Source organism: Schistocerca nitens, chromosome 4, assembly GCF_023898315.1.
Source record: "Schistocerca nitens isolate TAMUIC-IGC-003100 chromosome 4, iqSchNite1.1, whole genome shotgun sequence".
Taxonomy (NCBI): domain Eukaryota; kingdom Metazoa; phylum Arthropoda; class Insecta; order Orthoptera; family Acrididae; genus Schistocerca; species Schistocerca nitens.
Window position 1 is genome coordinate 502,052,834 of NC_064617.1, and position 22,707 is coordinate 502,075,540.

Here is a 22,707-nt window from a genome sequence, read left to right on the forward strand (position 1 = left end):
TCAACAGAAGAAAGGGTTAAATATATCTAAAAACAAAGATGATGTGACTTACCGAACGAAAGCGCTGGCAGGTCGATAGACACACACACAAACAAACACAAACACACACAAACACACAAGACGAAAGGATGTGGGTCCCAAGGGAGAGGGCAAGGAGTCACTCCAATCCCGGGAGCGGAAAGACCCACCCCAGGGGGAAAAAAGGACAGGTATACACTCGCACACACACACACATATCCATCCACACATATACAGACACAAGTGGACATATTTAAAGACAAAGAGTTTGGGCAGAGATGTCAGTCGAGGTGGAAGTGAAGAGGCAAAGATGATGTTGAATGACAGGTGAGGTATGAGTGGCGGCAACTTGAAATTAGCGGAGATTGAGGCCTCGTGGGTAACAGGAAGAGAGGACATATTGAAGAGCAAGTTCCCATCTCCGGAGTTCGGATAGGTTGGTGTTGGTGGGAAGTATCCAGATGTGGACGGACGTGTGAAGCTGGCCATTGGACAGGTGGAGGTCAATGTCAAGGAAAGTGGCATGGGACTAATGGCCAGCTTCACACGTCCGTCCACATCAAACCCACCAACAAGCAACAGTACCTCCATTATGACAGCTGCCACCCATTCCACATCGAACGGTCCCTTCCCTACAGCCTTGGTCTTCGTGGCAAACGAATCTGCTCCAGTCCGGAATCCCTGAACAATTACACCAACAACCTGACAACAGCTTTCGCATCTCGCAACTACCCTCCCAACCTGGTACATAAGCAAATAACCAGAGCCACTTCCTCATCCCCTAAAACCCAGAATCCCCCACAGAAGAACCACAAAAGTGCCCCACTTGTGACAGGATACTTTCCGGGACTGGACCAGACTCTGAATGTGGCTCTCCAGCAGGGATACGACTTCCTCAAATCCTGCCCTGAAATGAGATCCATCCTTCATGAAATCCTCCCCACTCCACCAAGAGTGTCTTTCCGCCGTCCACCTAACCTTCGTAACCTGTTAGTTCATCCCTATGAAATCCCCAAACCACCTTCCCTACCCTCTGGCTCCTATCCTTGTAACCGCCCCCGGTGCAAAACCTGTCCCATGAACCCTCCCACCACCACCACCTACTCCAGTCCTGCAACCTGGAAGGTGTACACGATCAAAGGCAGAGCCACATGTGAAAGCACCCATGTGATTTACCAACTGTACTGCCTACACTGTGATGCATTCTATGTGGGAATGACCAGCAACAAACTGTCCATTCGCATGAATGGACACAGGCAGACAGTGTTTGTTGGTAATGAGGATCACCCTGTGGCTAAACATGCCTTGGTGCACGGCCAGCACATCTTGGTACAGTGTTACACCGTCCGGGTTATCTGGATACTTCCCACCAACATCAACCTATCTGAACTCCGGAGATGGGAACTTGCTCTTCAATATATCCTCTCTTCCCGTTACCCACCAGGCCTCAATCTCCGTTAATTTCATGTTGCCGCCACTCATACCTCACCTGTCATTCAACATCATCTTTGCCTCTTCACTTCCGCCTCGACTGACATCTCTGCCCAAACTCTTTGTCTTTAAATATGTCCGCTTGTGTCTGTATATGTGTGGATGGATATGTGTGTGTGTGCGAGTGTATACCTGTCCTTCTTTTTTCCCCCTGGGGTGGGTCTTTCCGCTCCTGGGATCGGAGTGACTCCTTGCCCTCTCCCTTGGGACCCACATCCTTTCGTCTTTACCTCTCCTTCCCTCTTTCCTGGTGGGGCAGCGGTTTGTTGTGAAGGCTTGAATTTTGTGTGTGTGTTTGTGTGTCTGTCAACCTGCCGGCGCTTTCGTTCGGTGAGTCACATCATCTTTGTTTTTAGATGTATTTTTCCCACTTGGAATGTTTCCCTGGAGGGAAACATTCCACGTGGGAATAAATGTGTCTGGGAGCAGGGATGATGTGACTTGCCGGGCGGGGGCGCTGGCGCTTCGATGGACACGCAGACGAACACAAGCATACACGCGGGGTTCGGGCTTTCGCAGCAGACTGTTGCTTCGTCGGGGGGCAGGGGGAGGGACGGGGGGATGTGGGTTTTGGGGGAGGGGGTGGGGAGTCGTTCCGGTCCCGGGAGCGGGGGGACTTGCCTTGGTGGTGGTGGTGGGGGGGGGGGGTATACAATGTGTGTGTGCGAGTGTATACCCGTCCTCTTTTCCCCCTAAGGTAAGTCCTTCCCCTCTCAGGATTGGAATGACTCCTTACCCTCTCCCTTAAAACCCACATCCTTTCGTCTTTCCCTCTCCTTCCCTCTTTCCTGATGAGGCAACAGTTTGTTGCGAAAGCTTGAATTTTGTGTGTGTGTTTGTGTTTGTTTGTGTGTCTATCGACCTGCCAGTGCTTTCGTTCGGTAAGTCACATCATCTTTGTTTTTAGATATATTTTTCCCACGTGGAATGTTTCCCTCTATTATATTGAAGAAAGGGTTAACACACAAAAGCACATTTTTTGGTACTGCATGTTATAATATTTGGCTAAATAGAAAGACAAGAATGGAAATACAATAAAACATAGTAGTTTACATATCAGATAATGTATTGTAGTGGAACAGCTTGTAATTAATGGTGGTATATTTGAAAAAACAATAGTGGTAGGTGGTATGTTCCCTGCTGTATTTGATGGTTGTTTGGGGATTGGGTGGGTGGAGGGGGGTTGGTGTATTAATTGAAATTACTGACTTACTGTTTCAGAGTATATCTCCCCTCTCACTATCTTCTTTCTAGGGAATCCATCTACTGTGCAGTTTGACCTGTTCTGGAAATGGAATTGTGCTTATTTATTTCCGGTAAGCTACTAAGTAACAGAAGTCACTCTTTGAAGATATACATATGTTCTTCCAGCTCATACAAAGTCAAAACATCCCATACAATAACCATCTGTGATTATAATTCGGCTATTATACCTAGTAATACAAATTGATAGGCAGTTCAGATCCAACTCTAAGACATCGATGCAGACTGACTTCTCTTCCATTTCCTTCATGATGTAGTTCGTTGTCATTGTGTGCGCTGTTCCATGGAGCACAATGTGTCACTGGGGCAGGGGCGCAGCTGCATGAAGTAGTCACCAAACCAGTAGGTGCCACTAAGTGCGACCAAACTGCCAATGTCACCCATCTTGAAGAAACACTGTGTCCATCCACACTTTGTTACAAGCACAGATAACACAAAATCTCCATGCAGTAGATACGTACAAAGTTAGTAAATAAAGTAATAAAAATTAATTGCATGTTTGGCAATCATCATTGTTGTAAACATTGTGCAGCTCATCACTTCACTTAAGTGGTATATTACACCTCAACAGATAATTTGAGTGAATTAATTCTCGTTAAATTGAGGGTCAACACTTTCTTCCTCCAAGCACTTCAGTTTATTTTCAGCTAATGGGACTCATTGATCCCTGTATCTACATTATCAGATAATTTTTGGAAATTCATTTGAAAACAGACTGTAAAACTTTCTCCTTGACAACTCCTTCTATTCTGTATAATAATTTCTAACTTTGTAATGTGTGAAAAGAAGTTGTAGATGATGAGCATGTACCCACATTTATTTTGCTGAATAAAATCTGCTTTTCTAGAAGGTAGCTAGCTATGTAAGAAACAATGAAAAGAATTTCAAATAAGCCAACACACTTTTCTTCAAATTAGTACTATGTGAGGTCTTCTAAGGGCGAAACATGCCAAACTGAGCTGTTTATATTTAGCACACGTAAAGTAGGTTTGAGAAATCCTAGATATCCCACCATTAAAACAGATCCCCTCTTCCCAGTCAAGCACCCGCTTAGTACAGAGGATCTGAATCCCAATGACAGTCACCCTCTTCTACAGCCATTCTCAGTGGTCGAGCTGGAGAGAGCTTTCTCCTTTGCTAAAAATACTGCCACCGGTCCAGATAATATTCACTACAAAACACTACCTTTTATGGTATGAGGGACAACAATACCTACTCCATATTTACAATAAAATGTCTTCTGAACATTTCAACATTGAGCCCATAAAGACAGCAGGATGACACCTGCACTCAAACCAGGGAAGAATCCTGATTTGGTGGAATCAGACTGACCAATAGCATTACTGTAACATCTCTACAAACAGGTGGAAAGCATGGTCAGATTTGGGTTAGAGAGATGGCTGGAATGCTAAAACGTGTTCCCTAGCAATCAAGTGGTTTCCCCCACCCCCCCACCCCCCTCCTGAAAGCTATTGAAGATAATGTCTTACATCTGGTTAGTGACATACAACTTGCTTCAACTGAAATGTGTATCTGTTGGCTTTATTTCAGGATCCAAGCAGCACCTATGATAACATAATACTCCCAGTGGTAGCACAAAACTAAAGGAACAAGGCATACCCAACACATTTAAAAAACACCTGTTCTCTCTCTCTTTAATCGACTGCCATTAGTCTTACAAACAACAGGACTGTAAACTACGAGTATTGAATTGCCACTAGGATCTGTGTTGGCACCTCATCCACCTTATAGCTACACCATTGACATGCTTAGGATATTCCTGTAGATGGTGAAAGTTTTGCGATACGCATATGATATATGTATTTACATGTAAAGTACCTCTCTAGAAGGCTGCAAGTCACAACTGACAATCACAATACCGTGTGGTTTTAATTAAACTTTCTGTATTTAACACATTATAACATGAAAGATGATAACTATATGAGTACCAAACTTGACAGCATTAATGATGAGAGTATGGGGTGCAAGATTTCCATGCATCACAGTGTCACTGTCCAGTTCCAATTATGGCCACTGGCTGCCATGATCAGTGATTGTAATTAATATTCTCACACATCTGACCATTCGCAGTGCACTTGTTGATACATCAACATGAGCTTGGACAAAAGGAGCAGGCCATTATTATTGATGGAGCTCTATTATCAAAACAGCAGTAATGTTGCAGCTGCACTTCGAGAATATAGCCGGCTGAAAGGATTATGGAAGAGTCCTGTTACTCCACCTGCTATTTGGAACATGATGAAGTCTGAATCAACTGGAGAACTGGGTGTTGCTTTGGGAAGAGGCCGATGACCGGTTGCACCACAAGTGGTTGATGAAATCGCTGTTGGTATGGCAGACAATGCTGTGTGCAATTTCCGATTGTCAGGCAGTGTGTGTGCTGTGTCACGACAGTTAAACATCCCATGGATCACCGTACAGAAGGCGCTTCAAATCATTTTCAAATGGTATCCATACAAGATGCATATAGTACAGCAGCTTGCACCATGGGACCCACAACGATGTGTTGTCTTTGCTCTCCACTTTCTTTCAAAGGTTGAAGTTGATGAGGGCTGTTATATAAACAGACAAAGCTCATTTTTCTCTGATGGGTGAGGTGAACACACAGAACTGCTGAGTGTGGGGTCTCCACCTCCAGTCACTGTGCATGACGTTTCTCTGTATGGTGAACATGGCACCATATGGTGTGGCTTCATGGCTACATCCATCATTGGCCCATTCTTTTTTAACAGGTTGGTACTCAACAACCACAGATGTGCTGTGTGTCTGGCCAGCATTCCTGCGATATGCTTCACCGGCTTGTCATATCTGCCCTACAGGAGAGAGACACATTGGAACTCAACAGTTTTCATGTAAGATGGGGCCCCACCACACATTGCTCATGAAATTCACCTGCTTCTCTTAAACACATTTGGAAGTGATTGAATTGTCAGCCTATTGTTTCCAAATGTTGGCTAGCACAATCACCTGATCCCACTCCCTGTGATTTCTGTTTGTGGGGCTGCCTAAAGGACAGAGTTTACCAGGGTAACATTCACACATGTGCTGATCTGAATTGCAACATATCAATAGATGTAGCCAGTATACCTACGGACATGCTTCGTTCTACTGTGCAGAATGCAATCCTGCACTTTCAGACTCTTCTGGACATTGATGTGCGCCATTTTAGCCCCTTTTTTAGCGGTAGTGGTACTAGTATGTGATGGTATGGTGTACCGTAGCAGCACATTAAAAGTGTTTCAATTGAATTGATTCTACTTTATTTGTCTTCCCAATGTCCTTGACATTAATGGTACCAAGATTGGTACTCGTACGGTAATTAGTTTCCATGTCATAATGTGCTAAATAGGGAAAGTTTAATTATAACCACCAATATTTGCATTCCAACAGCGGCTCACGAGAAACAGTCTGGATGTATCCATAGCTAAATGAAATGCAGTATTGTAGTCAAGGCACAGACTGAATCTGCTAGCGGTAATAGGTGTAGCCTCATACATCTTTCCTTCAAAGATTGTAGTCAAATATCTGGGACCATACGCTTACCTGGATGGAGCACACAAAATATGTGGCTAAGAAATGCGAGATATCTCTCAGCATAATTAGAGCTATGACAGGACTCGGGTGGGACTTGAATGTTGGCACTTTACCATACAATGGTATGTCCAATTATTGATGATGGGAGTGGTTGTTATGGAGCTGCAACTGACAATTACCTCAACAAAAGAAATGAATGGTAACATGAAGTGCTGAGTGCCACCCTACCAATGTACTTTTGGTGAAGCACATGAACCTCCAATCCATCTACACTGGTGGTTCTCTGCTCCAGATTTCTTCTTAAAAGGAAGTAATCTGAAATCAATCACCTCAAATGTAACCATGCAGTGTTTATCTGGACACTTCCGGATCACTAGACATCTTCCTCTCCTAGTCCAAGAGTATTTAGATACTCCGGAGATTTCAAGGAAGATCATTAGAGCACCTACACTAAATAATTTTAGTGTCACATTCCCACTGAAACTTACAGTGAATGTAGTAACTGGTATTACCTTTGACAATGAGGCTCATGTTAACAATAAAACTTTGTTTCAGTTTTTAAGACAGTATCCAGGCGCAATGTATGTCTACACAAATCAAAAAAAGTTTTGCATTACCCTAGTTCCAGAACTCCTGAAGACAGATGTTGACTGTAGATATTGTATCACAGACACAGTCCTTTGACTATTTGGAAATGTCACTAAACACGTCCAAACATGTAAACAACCATGCATGAGCAGCGCCTATTAGATGGAGGGGGTTCGACAGCTGATCAGTTCCAGTCATTCCACCAGAAAGGAGGTAGACGGCTCATGTTGTCTGTAATTCAACCATGCCTAGACAGTCAGTACCGCAGTTCGATCACATCTGCATTGTTACTGTGTGCCAGGAAGGGCTCTCAGCATGGGAAGTGTCCAGGCGTCTCAGAGTGAATTAAAGCGATGTTGTTCGGACATGGAGGAGATACAACGGTCGATGATATGTCTCAATCAGGTCGCCCAAGGGCTACTACTGCAGTGGATGACCGCTACCTACGGATTATGACTCGGAGGAACCGTGACAGCAATGCCACCATGTTGAATAATGCTTTTTGTGCAGCCACAGGACATCACGTTACGACTCAAACTGTGCACAATAGGCTGCATGATGTGCAACTTCACTCCCAATGTCCATGATGAGGTCCATCTTTGCAACCATGACACCATGCAGTGCAGTACAGATGGGCCCAACAACATGCTGAATGGACAGCTCAGGATTGGCATCACGTTCTCTTCACCAATGAGTGTCGCATATGCCTTCAACCAGACAATTGTCTCAGAGACATGTTTGGAGGCAACTCGGTCAGGCTGATCGCCTTAGACACACTGTCCAGCGAGTGCAGCGAGGTGGAGGTTCCCTGCTGTTTTGGGGTGGCATTATGTGGGGCCGACATATGCCACTGGTGGTCATGGAAGGCACTGCAACGGCTGTACGATACATGATTGCCATCCTCCGATCGATAGTGCTGTCAGCAGCATAGGGGTGAGGCATTCGTCTTCATGGACAACAATTCGGGTCCCCATCATGCACATCTTGTGAATGACTTCCTTCAGGACAATGACAGCGCTCGACTAGAGTGGCCAGCATGTTCTCCAGACAGGAATCCTATCGAACTTACCTGGGATAGATTGAAAAGGGCTGTTTATGGACGACCTGACCCACCAACCACTCTGAGGGATATGTGTCGAATCGCCATTGAGGAGTGGTTCAATCTGGATCAACAGTGCCTTGATGAACTTGTGTATAATATGTCACAATGAAAATAGGCATGCATCAATACAAGAGGACGTGCTACTGGATATTAGAAGTACCAGCGTGTACAGCAGTCTAGACCACCACCTCTGAAGGTCTCGCTATATGGTGGTGCAACATGCAATATGTGGTTTTCATGAGCAGTAAAAAAGGCGGAAATGATGTTTATGTTGATCTCTATTCCAATTTTCTGTACAGGTTCTGGAACTCTCGGAATGGAGGTGACGCAAAACTTTTTTTGATGTGTGTATACTGATATCTCCAAAACCAATTACTCTAATGGAAATGCATTCTGCGTACCACATTTTCAGAATTCTGGGCTATTCACATTCCCAACAGAGGGAAGTATCATGACCAGAGAAATTGTTATACTAGAAGCATTTCATTTCTGCTTGCAGATGACAGCATATTTCCTACTCATTGCTTCTTTAGCTGCTACAGCAGTACTTAAACAGTTTTAGAACCTATTTGACTAAAAACTCCCATTGTGTACAGTATTTTTGAAGTGTTGGAACTGATGCATTATGGAGGTTATTCTGTTAATTTCACTTGGATGGAATCACACTATGGGATCACAGCCAATGAAGCTGTCAACCGTTTGGCCAAAGGAACTGCTGTTATAGGACTTACTGCCTGGATTGCAATCTCAAGTCCTGATTACTGGTGTGTCCTATGTAGATGCATGAGAGAATATTGGCAAAGGAAATGGGAAGAAACAGTGAGATACAATGGCAAGAAATATTCAGCAATTCAGCTGTCAGTCCTCTATCCCATGAAATCTTATATCAGTTCAGTGCCTAGGCACCTCACCTCCCTAACAGTCAGACTCGAATTTAAATACAGATATTTATGTAAATATCATTATAGAGACTTCTTTTTGCTTATGTGGAGAAGAAATGGACGCCAATCACCTCTTCTTTCAGTGCCCCAGACTACATGGAAGTATTACAGTCCTACAGGAACATGTGAAGCACATGACAGCTTTTTTTTAGCAACACAGACTCAAAGACATTTCCCATGCAATGTACAGATTCATTGTTGCTGCATCTTAAGACCAACATCTACACAAAAGTATTATATAACATTTGGTTTTATACTGGTTATAGGGTATTTGTCTATCTGTAACACTCTATGTCCTATCAATAGCTGTATGTTGTAAGTAGACTGGCTGTATAATGTAAGCTGGTGGCCAATAAATTCCATTACAAAAAGATAAACTTGCCATCCATCTGGTCCCTAATAAATCTAAATATAGGGCAAGCCCAGCAGTATCTGCTTCTTGTACCAATAAGTTATTTTTGGTTCTTTGAAAATACAAAACATTAATCTTTGTGAGATAAAGACTTAAGCTATTCACTGTGAAACCTATCGTGTGAGCTGTGTCTGATAAATGTATATACATTTCAGTTTTTGAACTGTCATTTAAAGTTATTGAAAAATCGTTTTAAACACAGCAGCAGACACAGTACCAAACCATGTGAGACAGAGCATCTTATGTTCCTTCCTTCTGAATTTAGTTTTTTGGTGTTACCTGCCTTCTGTTACAAAGATAGGACTCCAAAGTTCTGAAAAACAGAAAGGAATGATACTGGTGTGTAACAAGAAATAGTTTTCTTATCACTACTTTTGTGAATGAGTGTCACTACTACATATTTAAGAATGTCAGAAAATATACTTTGAGTCACCAGTTGATTACAAAGATAGCACAGTGATGGCCCATTCAGATCAGCACAAGGTTGTAGTTCTCTGCTGAAAACTTGATTCAAGTTAGTATTTTCTCTTTCCGATTATTTCTGGTTTAATACTGTTATACTTATTTGCACAGCTTCGTTTTCTATTTACCTTTCTCCTACTTATTGTTTGCAATTATATGTAGTAGCCTTTCATTTTATTTTGTATTTTTATGAACGTTTCAGGTTTTCTAATTAATAAAGCGCATCCACTAAATTATTCTTTAGTTCCTGAGGGTACTAAACAAATTTTAATACAAAAAACATTTCTTTGCATAGAATTACCTAACATGTCAGGACGTCATCTGCACAATGATGTTAGCAGGAAGCTACAGGTGGTTCTTAGTTTTTATGCTCTGGGAGAGTACTTTGTAACAGATTATGTCCCTTTTTTTTGCTCTGCTTTCATACAGTGTGTCACCCACCTCCAAATTTTGTGGAAGGCTGTTTGGAATATAACTTTGTGTAACAATACAATATAATAACATTGTGCAAAAATAAAAATCTTCTTACTTTGCCTTTATTATTATAAATTTTCAGAGTTCCTGGTGTTACAATTGCAACAGATATAATTTGTGGCTTTCCAACAGAAACAGATGATGATTTTCAAGAAACAGTTGATTTATGTAAAAAATACAAGTTTCCTAGTCTGTTCATCAATCAGTTTTTCCCCCGTCCTGGAACACCTGCCGCACGAATGCGCAGGATTCCACCACACGAGGTAAGCTTTCAATTATACGCTTCTGGTCATTAAAATTTCTCAGCTGTGGCATTGGTATGCAACATACATCACAATTGCTTGAAGTTTAGTGCTTACTCAGAAATGCAAATGATTAAGATTGCTGTGGGCAGGAGTAATTTCAACTATGTTTTGTATGTAAGGAATGATTATACTTTGGATTTCTCATTCAGAAATCAGATGTCATTGTTGGTTGTTTGTGCGAAGATAATGTTATGCCTCCTGTAAGAAGGGTAAATGTCTACTAGCATGTGTCTTGAGTTGAACAGTGGCAAAATAGAGCCGTAAGGAGGCAGGATAGAGGCCTAAGGAGACTATAGTTTATCATTATGCAGTATGGCTGTTCGCATTAGTCAGGATTCCACGACTGTCGTCTTAATATGGAATCAGTGGATTCAGAAGAGCCATTCTTAAAGTCCAGCAGGATCACAGTAGCCCCTCGCGACTATTGCCCGAGAAGGCAGACATATTGTTTGCTCACTGGTTCAGAATCGTACACCCTCACTTCAAGTGAGGTAATGGGGTTGTTTGCAGTAAGACAGTTGTATCTCTATGGACAGGCTGATGTCTCTTTGAACACCACAGACAGCCAGCATGGTGGCCATTGTTGGGTCTTTCCTTGAGATAACAGCTGAAAGATAATAACATTGACACCAAAGTGGCAGCACATTGCCTTTTCAATCCCCGTTCTGTGGTCAGAATCACAATGGATTTACCCATTCACAAATAGCTTTTGTCATCATCACCTGGGCCCAATGCCTGGTGTGATAGTATAGGGTGCCATTGAGAACACAACACAGCTACCTCAGTTTCTTGTAGCTTGTAATGTGGACTGCAGCATTACTTTCTGACATGTTAAAGCTGATGACTGTGCCCTATCTTTGAGGTTGCCATATGTCATATTTCAATAAAGTAATGCAAGACTGCACAGTGCTCTTACTGTCCTGGCTTACCTTAGTACCCAGTGTGTTGGATGGTTGCCCGAACCAGCACATTCTCTAGATTTCCCACCTGTTGAAGACATCTCATGGGTTACTGAGAGACTGGCACACTAACACCCATTAACCACAGTGTTTAATGAACTCCGATAGAGAGTTGAAGCAGCATGGAATGATTCATCAGTCATCCAAATTCAGTTTGACTCGATGCCCAGCCTGCTTGGATTCGTTTCTGCTACCGGTGGTGGCAGCTCTGTAACTAAATCTTGCATCCTTTGTACCTCCTTATCACTTACATATTTAATCAAGCAAAGGTCCAGGATGGAATAACAGCAATACAGAAAGGACTGATTGCTACTCATCTCATAGTGGAGACATTGAGTCACAGACTGATTTGGACCAAGGATGAGGACATCCTGTCCACATTCTTCCAGAGCCTAATCATCTTCTCCCCAATTTGCTTCACCTGCTCCTCTCAAGCCATCAAGCCACCTTCCTCGATGTTGATGTCTACGTCAAGGATGGCTATATCAGTACCTCCATCCATGTAAAACCTACCAACCATGAATAATACCTCCTCTTTGACAGCTGTCACTCATTTCATACCGAGAAGTCCCTTCCACACAGCCTAGGCACACAAGGTTGTCACATCTGTAGTGATGAGCAGTCCCTCTCAAAATATGCCAAGGTCTTGCGGAGGCCTTTATAGATTGAAATTGCCCCCTCAACCCAGTACACAAACAGATCTCTTGTGCCTTGTCTTTCCACCAGTCACCTCCCACGTACCCACTGTCTGAAAACAAAGGAGCACTCCTCTCATGACTAAGTACTACCAAGGACTGGAGCAACTGAATCACATTCTCCTTCGTGGTTTCAACTACCTGTTATTCTGCTGTGCACTATCCTCTCCACCCCCTTCCACAATGGTATTCTGCCACCCAACAGACCTACCCAATATCTTTGTCCATCCCTACTTCACCCTTGTTCCCAGCCTCTTGTCTTATGTTTCATATGCCTCCCATAGACCCAGACACAAGACCTGACCCATACATCATCCTGCTACCACCTACTGCAGATCTGTCACAATTTCCTACCCCATCGAAGGCGGGGCCACCTGTGAAAGAAGCCATATGATCTACCAATTGTGCCACTTTCTACATCGGTGCCTCATGTCCCCTCATTAAGCTCATCACCCTTCCCAGCAGATTGCTGCTCCATCAGACACAGCCACAGTTGGGCTCAAGCACCCTGAGACAATGGCCATGTGTGTGCGAGCTGTGCCTGTGTGAATGCGAGTATTTTTTCTACTGCAGAAGAAGGACTTTGTTCAAAAGCTTTAATATTTAAGCAGTCTTTTTCATTGTGCCTCTATGTGGTAGGTGGCAATCTGTCTTTTCCGTATTACATATTTTATTGTCTATGCCACTATACTGTATATGCACTATAAATAAAATTTCGTTATTTGCTATCCTTATTTATGTTTCAGTAGTAATGCCCATGGTGTACAGCACACTTACAGTTCTTGCACAGTGAAGTGATTTAATTTATCTCGGCCTTAGGAATCTCTTGCACCTGTTGGACCTTGTTTCTTATTCTGATGTCTGTTTCTTTTTAATTAATTAATCATTGAATTTTTGCATTCTTTCACAGGTTAAAAAAAGAACAAAACAGTTGTCAGAGCTTTTTCAATCGTACTTCCCATATGAAGGGAGATGTGGAGAGATATGCAAAGTTCTTGTTACAGAACTGTCTCATGATATGAAGCATTACGTAGGTCACACCAAAGCTTATGAGCAGGTAATATTTTCTGCAAATGTTTTTTGTTTCAAACTAATAGTACATCATTCATTACCAAAATTTTAGTATCCTCCTCCTCCTCCTCCTGCTGCTGCTGCTGCTGCTGCTGCTGCTGCTGCTGCAGATAATGAAGATGAGACTTTACTTTTATTTTTACAATTAGTTTCATAAAATCCAAATGCAACGAGAAGTAGAAGAAGCAGAATCTCTAGTCAGATCCATACTTTTTCCTTTGATGTTCTTGATATAATGACACAAATTCACATAGGTACAAGTAGATTATTTAGACGGAAACAAAAAGTTCACTCTCTAGACATTAGAAAAAGATGAAAAATGAATGTATCTAGGAGATGTAAGGTGAGAAATTACCAAACTTACCCCAAGGAACAAATGAGAGAAGCTTATAAAACTTCCCCTCTTTCTGTGTGTACCTCCATATCAGTTTATGGACACAGCCTTCTTGACCAAGTGACTGCTTTCCGTTTGCACTGTATTTTGACTATCATGTATCTGTAGCAGTGCTCTCCATTGGTCCATTTTGTGTAAGAGAGGAAAAAATGTGAAACTACCCTGAAGTTAATGCACACGGATGTCAAAAATAATGTGAACCCTATAGGCAAATATTTATGGGTTCAGGTTAGAGAAAGTAAGATCTGTAATGGCACATTGTAATTACACCACTGATCATCTTTTAAGCACTGAACCAAATTTTTGTTTGTTTCTGATTATTAAACATCACAATTCTGTAAAATACTCTATCAGGAAGTGACAGGGATGATGAATGTTAACGAGATGTATTCTGGCTTTCATGTGCATCAAGTCGTTAAGTGAGCATGGGCCTTTCTCACAGTTTTTTTAAATTTTATTCTTACATCATACAAGATTGGATAAAAGAAACCCATTCTAAAACTGATGTAACTGCTGGCTACATCTTATTTGTAGTCAGTCAACATCTCATCTTGCTTTGGGTTATCTGTTACAAATTAGAGTGTCATTACCTTCAGTAATTGTGTTCTTAACTTGTCATTCTGTTAACACTGAGTTCCCATTAGGTATCATCACTTGTAATTTTGTTTCATAAAGTTACTCACTTGGTCTGTTATAAGACATACTCTCATTGTTAGTGTTTTTGTCCTCATACCTTCGTGCCTTAATGTGCCTCTTCTCACTTCCATAAAACAGAATAGGTTTAGAGATAATGGCATACATTCTGGTTTTGAAATCATTTCTTATGCGCGTGCCAAAGTGTTTATTAATGGACCTTTTGAGTTTCTTGTATATAAGGATATTGTCTTCTAGATCAGAGTTAACCCCGTTAATATTTATAATGCAGCCCAAATATTTAAATAAAATTATCTGTTGCATTATTTCCTCATTTACTACCATTTCCATCCTCTGTAAATATTTTCCTCACATAATCATTGCTGATCGTTATATTCACATTTTATATTCCTATGATTTTGTGGAATTTCATTACATTCCTATGAAAGTTGTCTTCTGACTCCACTGTTACCTGGCTGTGAACAAGATTGTTTTAATAACATTGTTACTCTCAAAGTATGTTCCTATTGAATTTGTCTCTTGCCAATATTATTTATGTCCTTGATTGACTGGTAGGGACATTTCAGACTCGTTGGCTGTAAATCCTTTACTTTTTTGATCATGTAGGAGTTTGATAGCTTTGATGTTTTATAATCTTTTAGTGTATTACACAATATTTCTTGCGTACAAATGCATAATTTTGCTTCTGTTAAGATTTCATTCTTATAAGTGACCCTGTCTTTCAGCATCTGTTACCCATTCACCAAATGGTTAACTGCACTTTTCTACACGAAACTAATAGAGCATCAGTATCAAGACTGATCATTTTCAGACCCACATTTTAATTAATGATTTCACAAGTTAACTTTATTTCATCGGTACCCTCAGTCTCAGAAATGCCCACATTTGTTTGAAAAAAGATGCAGAACTTCTTTCATAACACATGTTGTCCAACAGCTGTTTCTCCTGTCTAGTTGTTGTCCTGGTTGCCAGGTTTCTCCCAGTGTAAAACTAACTTCTTATATAAAAGTGATATTTGTGGGGAAAAATTATGTGTGCGTGGAAAGTGTAGGCTAATGGGAAACGTAGGTGGTATATTTGTCACGGTAGACAAGCCACACATCCACTGAGACAGAAATTGAAGCTACATGCGAGAAAGTTTGGGTAAGGCTCTGAATTAAGGGTTAGCATAAATTTATGATTTGATCCTTTTATCGGCCACCAGACTCACTCCCTGATGTAACCGAAAACTGTACAGAAAATGTCACTTCACTAGTACATAAGTTACCCAGTCATACTGTAATAGTCAGAGGAGACAACAATCACCTGACAATAAACTGTCATAATTACAGTTTTGTTAGTGATTGGCATGACAAAACATCCTGTGAAACATTACTATATACCTTCTCTAAAACCACCTAGAAGAGATAGTTTGGAACCTAATTCATGATGTAAGTATATTCAATCTAGGCCTGACATGTTTGAGGATGTACATATTGAAACAGTGATCATGAAACACTTGTGGTAACAGTAGTTTCCAAAATACAGAGAGCAACAAGCAGAAAGATTTAAGATTAAAGAGGCAGTAGCATCATATCTTATTGAGGAACTTGAAACATTGAGCTTAGGACAGGAGCATGTAGAGGAACTATGGCTGAAGTTGGATAGAAGAGTTCATGATAGGACTCGCTGCAAAGAAACTTCTAAAGAAACAGATACTACTGCATGATAGGTGTGAAACAAACCAAATTGCTATAGATATAGATATGTTTGGCTATCATTAGGGCAATGCATTAAGTTTCAATGACTACCGTAGCAAAATATTACCAAAAAGTCACTCACAAAACCCTAAAACATTATGGTCATATGTAAAGGCTATTGGCGGCACCAGAGTTAGCATCCAAATGCCCACGGACAAGGCAGGAACTGAAATTGGTGGTAGCAAAGGAAAATCAGAAATGATGAACACCATTTTCAAACCAAGGAGTATTGCCCTAATTTAATTCTCATACCAGTGCAAAGATGAGTGAAATATGTACCAGTGTCAGTGGCACTGAGAAGTACCTGAAATTAAAATTGAACAAAGTTCCAGGGCCCAATGGAATGTCTACCGAGTTTGTGGCTGAGTTAGCCCCACTTTTAAAAATAACCTACTGAAGACTGTCAAAGAAAAAAACCTGTACAAGAAGGGCAGCAGAAATCATCCACAACACTACCTTATAACGTACTTGACATCCAGGTGTTGTAGAGTCTTAAAACATATTCTGAGCTCAAATATAATGAGGTATCTCGAACAGAATGACCTCCTCTGTGCCAATCAGCACAGAGTTCAAAAAATCATGTGAAGTCCAATTTGTGCTTACCTCGCATGACATCCTGAAAGCCATGTATCAAGACAGCCATATAGATGCAGTGCTTCTTGACTTCTGAACAGTGATTCCTCATGATTATAAATTCTGGGTGTTCACAAATTTTTTGATTCAGACAAATTTGAGAACATGAAATAGCATCTGCATTATAACAGTTATGCTTATCAACAAGTTTATACAGCTACAGGCACTGCCAATAATAATAACAATAATAATAAGAAGAAGAATAAGACGCATAACTTACTTGATGAAAGAAAGAATTGCTCTTGTGGATTTTTGTTGTTTTGTACATAATTAAGTACAATTTAGGGCGATAACGAAATAATGTGTAAGATTTTGAAGTTCTCCATTTCATATTTCTGCATAAATCAGAGTTTTCGTGCTTTTCCATTTTTTGAGACACATGAACAAGATCTGTAACAAATTTATTAGTTCACTTCCGGGCTGAAAACCAGATATTCTTGCACTGCATGCACAGAACAATTTGTGCTAACTGTACACTTCCTTGTTCAATGTTTGATTGTAGTCACACTTATTTGATTTCGTCACTCTCTCAAACAAAGGGTTTGTTCTCAGAGACCCTAGTTCCTTTGTGGCTAACTTTTGCTGGTAATTTACTTTTCTGTTCCCAGAATGAGATTTTCACTCTGCAGTGGAGTGTGCACTGACATGAAACTTGGCAGATTATAGCTGTGTGCTGGATCAAGACTTGAACTCGGGACCTTAGCCTTTTGTGCCCAGTTGATCTACCTGCTGAGCTACCCAAGCACCACTCATGACCCATACTCACAGCTTCACTTTTCTGTTAGCATTTAAAATAGATTCAACATAGTTCGTGTTCACGCTGCACATGAAAGACGATTCCCTCACAATAAACAACAAATTCCAAACACAAACTACTATTTGTGGAAATGGTTAAACTCAAGTAGTAATGTCTACCAGCATGGTCACTTGACTAGAATACATGTGAGGTGCTGAGATTCATAAGATCCTAACGCACACTACCCTCAATACCACATTTAAGTGAATATCAGAGAAACCAGTGACACAGCTTTTTGTAAATTTTCATATACACAATGTGGACCTACAGCACAGATAAACCTTATTCACCTTAAGATCAACAGATTTCAGAAGCATGAATAAATGCTACAATCTCACAAATGATGGTGACGTGCTTTAGGTTCTTATGATTATCAGTGCCTTGAACGGATTACTGTATGACTAAATTCATAACTTCATATACTATACCTCATTCACAAACCCACAAAATAGGTTTATTGTCAGTACAACTTCAACATATACTGATGTCCTATCTACTGTTACTATATAGTGAGTGAATTAGCATATGTGGGGAGTGTGCTATCATCTAGCAGGATTTATGCCAACGAATGGGGATAAAAATCTGCCGCATGTGCTACACCACTGGGGTGGCACTGATTTAAACTTCTAGTTAACCAGCAAGGGCTAGATGTGCACAGCATGACACGTGCACATTGTTTATCAAATCTGTATGTATTTTGCCCATGTCACGCATGTGCAAAAGCTCCTTAAAACGTGCACAACTGAAGGCGTGCACACAGTCCAGTTGCCAAGTTTCACAGAGTCTAGAAGAGCAGTGGTGTGGTACATTTAACTGTTGTATCTTCAGGCTGCAGCATCTATCTTATGTTTAACATCATTCAAAGAAAAATAACAAATAAATCTGCAAGGTGTCAAAAGTCAGGGTATTCTTGTGCTCTTACACAGCAGCCGCCACTGCTTCTGAAACACATTTGCCTCAGTCCAAACGACATTTACTGTCAAAAGTGGTTTATTGTGAGATTTTTGGGAAAGTGTACCACATGTACAAAGGATACCACGTATAGAACACTAATGGGACTCATTCTTCAGTATTGCTCAAGTGTTTGGGATCCCCACCAATTGGTAGCAGTTCAGAAGCTGGTGCTAGTTTTATTGCTGGTAGGTTAATCAACATGCTACTGTTATGGAGATGATCCATGAACTCAAATGGGAAGCCCTGAAGGGAAGATGATGATCATTTGTGAAATATTATGGAGAAAATTTAGGGAACTGGCATTTACAGCTGACTGCAGAATGATTCCACTTCCACCAATGTATATTCCACCCAAGGACTGCAAAGACAAGATAAGAGAAATTAGGGCTTGTACAGACATGTACAGGCAGTCTTTTGCCCTCAATCCATTTGCGAATGGAACAGGAAAGGGTATATGTTTAGAGGTGGAATTGATGGTTCAATCCTTCTTCCCCCCAACCTCTATCCCCCCCCTTGCTATCCTTATTTAGTAAAAGTCCTAAATATCTAATTATTTCTTGCTGCATTCCCCATTACTTTTCTTCTTTGATATTCCATATTATCTATCAATTTACCTATGTTTTTGTATTGTTATTTACTTTTTCTACTGCATTTACATTGCCTTTTATTTATTATTTCATTGTATTTTTATATATTTTTGATTTAAATATAGATGGCAAGTACTGGCAGAAAGTAGGTAATTTAGGAGTAAACATAAGCATTGAATCTTTTGACAGGCACACAGATAAGAATCTAGCTTTTGAATGAATATGTTTTTAAAGCTACAGTGCACCCCCCACCCCCTTTTTACACACACACGCACCTGTACAGCTGCATTTTGCCAGCTGAATAGGCAGTGGCAGTCCCCGGAATGTGTACTCAGATGGCACAATTTAGGTTTACAGATGTGTGTTCTAGTGTGGGCACAACTTTGTGCTCGACTACTATTGCCGTATTTTCTGTCTCTTAATTTTATGAAAGATATTCTTTACTCGTGTGTTTCATTCAATCTTTCCATTCTGCTGCACGTACTTAGCTTAACAAGTAAGTGCTTTCATCACTTGTTTCTTGCTTTAATGCTCTGTTGTTATTATTATTTAAATATCTAAATATTTCCGTTGTCCGTAGCAATTCAAATTGTAATACTGAATTTATTCTAAAAGATTATTGAACTATGGTGCAACATTTTGACCAGATGGGATGCTCTTTCAATTGCACCCTTCTTTAAGTATTCATCCTAATTGCCATTATGTATTGTTCGCCCCGGTCTCTCTCATGCATTGTACCCAAATAATTTTGAACTTGGAATCTTCTGCTGACATTAGTTTAATGACTTTTTTGACATTTCACCAGCACAAGTGGCACCTCTCCATTATTGGTGGTGGACTGAGCATTACCAGCAAGTGAAAGTGAATCTTCGAGAATACCAGCTAATTGTGCTGGCAATACCTCAGAATAATCATTAAACTAATGTCAGCTGAAGATTGAAACAAAAAAGCCAACAGGCAATATATCAACAAATGCCCAAGAGAGCCTCAACAGTTGTGTGCTAGAATTCTTTCTCTTCAGTCCCACTTAACACTATTTCTCCATATGGAAACCATACAACAAACAGCCAAGAACGTACACTTCACACAGATGAAGGGAAACATTCAGTTGTTTATGTGTACGCCATTTAAGCAAGTAATAGTCATGAAGTGTGTCATATACATTGTTGTGCCTTTTACAAATGGACACTTACTCTAAATAATACAGACAGTTATATTTTATGTACAGAATGTGCCTAGCTAAATATAGATATAATCACAAAAGTCTCTACTTAGTTTTGATAGAGGAGGGATGTTAGTAGCAGGTGTACTCTGATATTTGTAGAGTATTGAAGATGGTAATTTAAATATACAAATGTGGTCTGTAGAGTAACAGATTTGTACAAAGGTGTATGACAGTAGATACACTCATTTGTATATCAAGCAGATCCAGTAAACAAAAATTCATGGGAAAAAGTATTATGTATACTTTTTTTTTATTATTTATTGTAGGTTTTGGTGCCCAAGCGACCTGAACTTCTTGGAAAGGTGATAACCGTGAAGATTATTTCAACGACTAAGCATAGCATGATAGCAGAACCTTTTGAAGATGCAGTAGAAGAAATTTTCACTTCTGCACATGTGAAGTATAACTGTTCTACTGAGAAAGTGCCTAAGGATCTTAATAACTTATTACCTTACACACTGTTGTTTGTCATTTTAGCAATTGTGGCAAGGATGATGTGGTTTACATTGTAAATGGCTTTAAAATAAACATCAAGCCAAAGCAATTTATAGTATCTGTATATTTATATCATAGCCTCTGTAATTGGTTCCCCAGTAGAATATTCCAATCAAAATACAGTAGATAAAACGGTATCATATGTGTAATTTTAAGTACAAAAGAATTTTCCTATTTATTCTCCCTCACAGTCTTTGATATTACTCCAGTGAGGTCTTGGTGTTTGACAGATACCGTTGACAGGAGATATACACTTATAACAGCAAAAATATTCGAAAGATATTTAAATATTTTATTTTTCTACATATAGTATGCTTGTGACAGCCTCAGAGCCTCCTATTAAACAAAAATAATGTCCTGATTGACTATTAAAAGTCAGTTGACGCTGTTGTGCATGATATCAGATTTGTGAATCGTTAATTTATATGTATAGAATGAGGCGTATTCAGGGAAAAAATAGCTTTTGTAGCAGAAGGTTGAATTTATACAACTAGCATCCTGAAGGTGCACAACTACCACAGTGTGTATTCAAAGAAGTCAAATGTTCCTTATGTGCATTGTGAAAAACACACACACACACACACATTTGTTTATTGAAGCCTTGCACATGACCTCATAGATTCTGCCAGCCTTACAGGTTGAAAAGCTGAGGTTGTAGCTGCAGTTGTGGCTGAACTCTGACAAGTACAGCCAGACATTCAGCTTACAGGTTTGTTTAACTGACTACATTTTTGTCTCACACAGATTTCCATCTGCAGGAAATTTTGCACATTATTTTACTGTGCAGGTGTTGTAACTAAATGCCATTGTTAATCTAGCCTAACATCCATGGCAGCAGAAAACATATTTCCTACTTTAGTTCACTGCAAGCTGGCAGTATATGCGTGCTTGCAAATGTCTGAACATACATTTGCTTCAAAGGGCAGCACTAGAAAATGAAAGTGGCAACACAATGTAAAAGGATAGATATCATTTATTACATTGAACAGTTACAATAAATGTACTTAACTTTATTGACAGCTTCATGGATGGCACTTCAAGATGTGTACCTAATACAATTTAATCTAAATAACTTTTCTGTCTCTAGCATTCTATGAGTTAGTCATTTGGACTGAAGTTAATTTGTAGACCCTAATAATTAACTGTTGCTATTGCTCCATAAATAGTGATTGTTGTGTTGAAATTGAAGTCACTGTAAGACATCATATGTGTTTGTAGAAGGGACGGTACTGTAGTAGGTTCAGTAAGGAACTGGGCTCCATAACAGAACTGCGGCTAATGTCAGCTGCGCATCTCCTTCTGTGCCTCTTGGTGGCATGATTTCCAGCTGTGGCCATACTTTGCAGAAGCAATGTAGTCCATGGTTGATGTGTTCACTGTGGCCGATGGCAATACTATAAATGGATGCATACAAAATGCTGATGGACACATTGCGAAAGTAGAAGTTAGTCCCAGCTGTGTAAGTGCCATTGGGGATTGATGCTCGGAACTGGGAGGCACCTCGTGAGTAGTGTGTGAGCCTGCTGCCAAGGGGCGTCACTGTGGGCGATTGAACGCGGGGATGCGAGGGAAGTCGAGCACGTCCCACGTGTCCTCCGATCGGTCCACTGCTGTGACCGCCTCAGGTACTGCGTGCACTGAGGTTGACCCCTCACCTGTGGTCGAGTGGGAGATCATTCCAAAGTCTGGCAGGCAGCAAAACACTTTCCGAGGGGCCGATCGTAGGGCCTCCTCAGTTTGTTTGACGAACAGGTTTCAGGCGTTATCTGTGGCTCACGATGTCTATGAGCTGGATGCAGTCGTCCACCCTCTTCCAGAGGAAGCTTCTCGGCCCCCAAGGTCTGGGCATTCACAGAGGACGGGTTTGCTGGTAGTTGAGAGCTCCAACGTTAGG

General features: G+C 40.7%; 1 protein-coding gene across 2 annotated transcripts in view; it reads left to right on the forward strand.

Annotated features, from left to right (window-relative positions):
- The window catches only part of LOC126251342 (threonylcarbamoyladenosine tRNA methylthiotransferase), a 135,707-nt gene extending 114,845 nt beyond the window's left edge, over nt 1-20,862 (forward strand). For both annotated transcript variants that reach the window (XM_049951706.1, XM_049951707.1), the window contains 3 exons: nt 10,389-10,569; nt 13,176-13,322; nt 20,585-20,862. In XM_049951706.1, the coding sequence (XP_049807663.1) occupies nt 10,389-10,569; nt 13,176-13,322; nt 20,585-20,830 (574 nt within the window). In that variant the 3' untranslated portion in view covers nt 20,831-20,862. The remainder of the gene's footprint in view (nt 1-10,388; nt 10,570-13,175; nt 13,323-20,584) is intronic.
- The last annotated feature ends 1,845 nt before the right edge of the window (nt 20,863-22,707 follow it).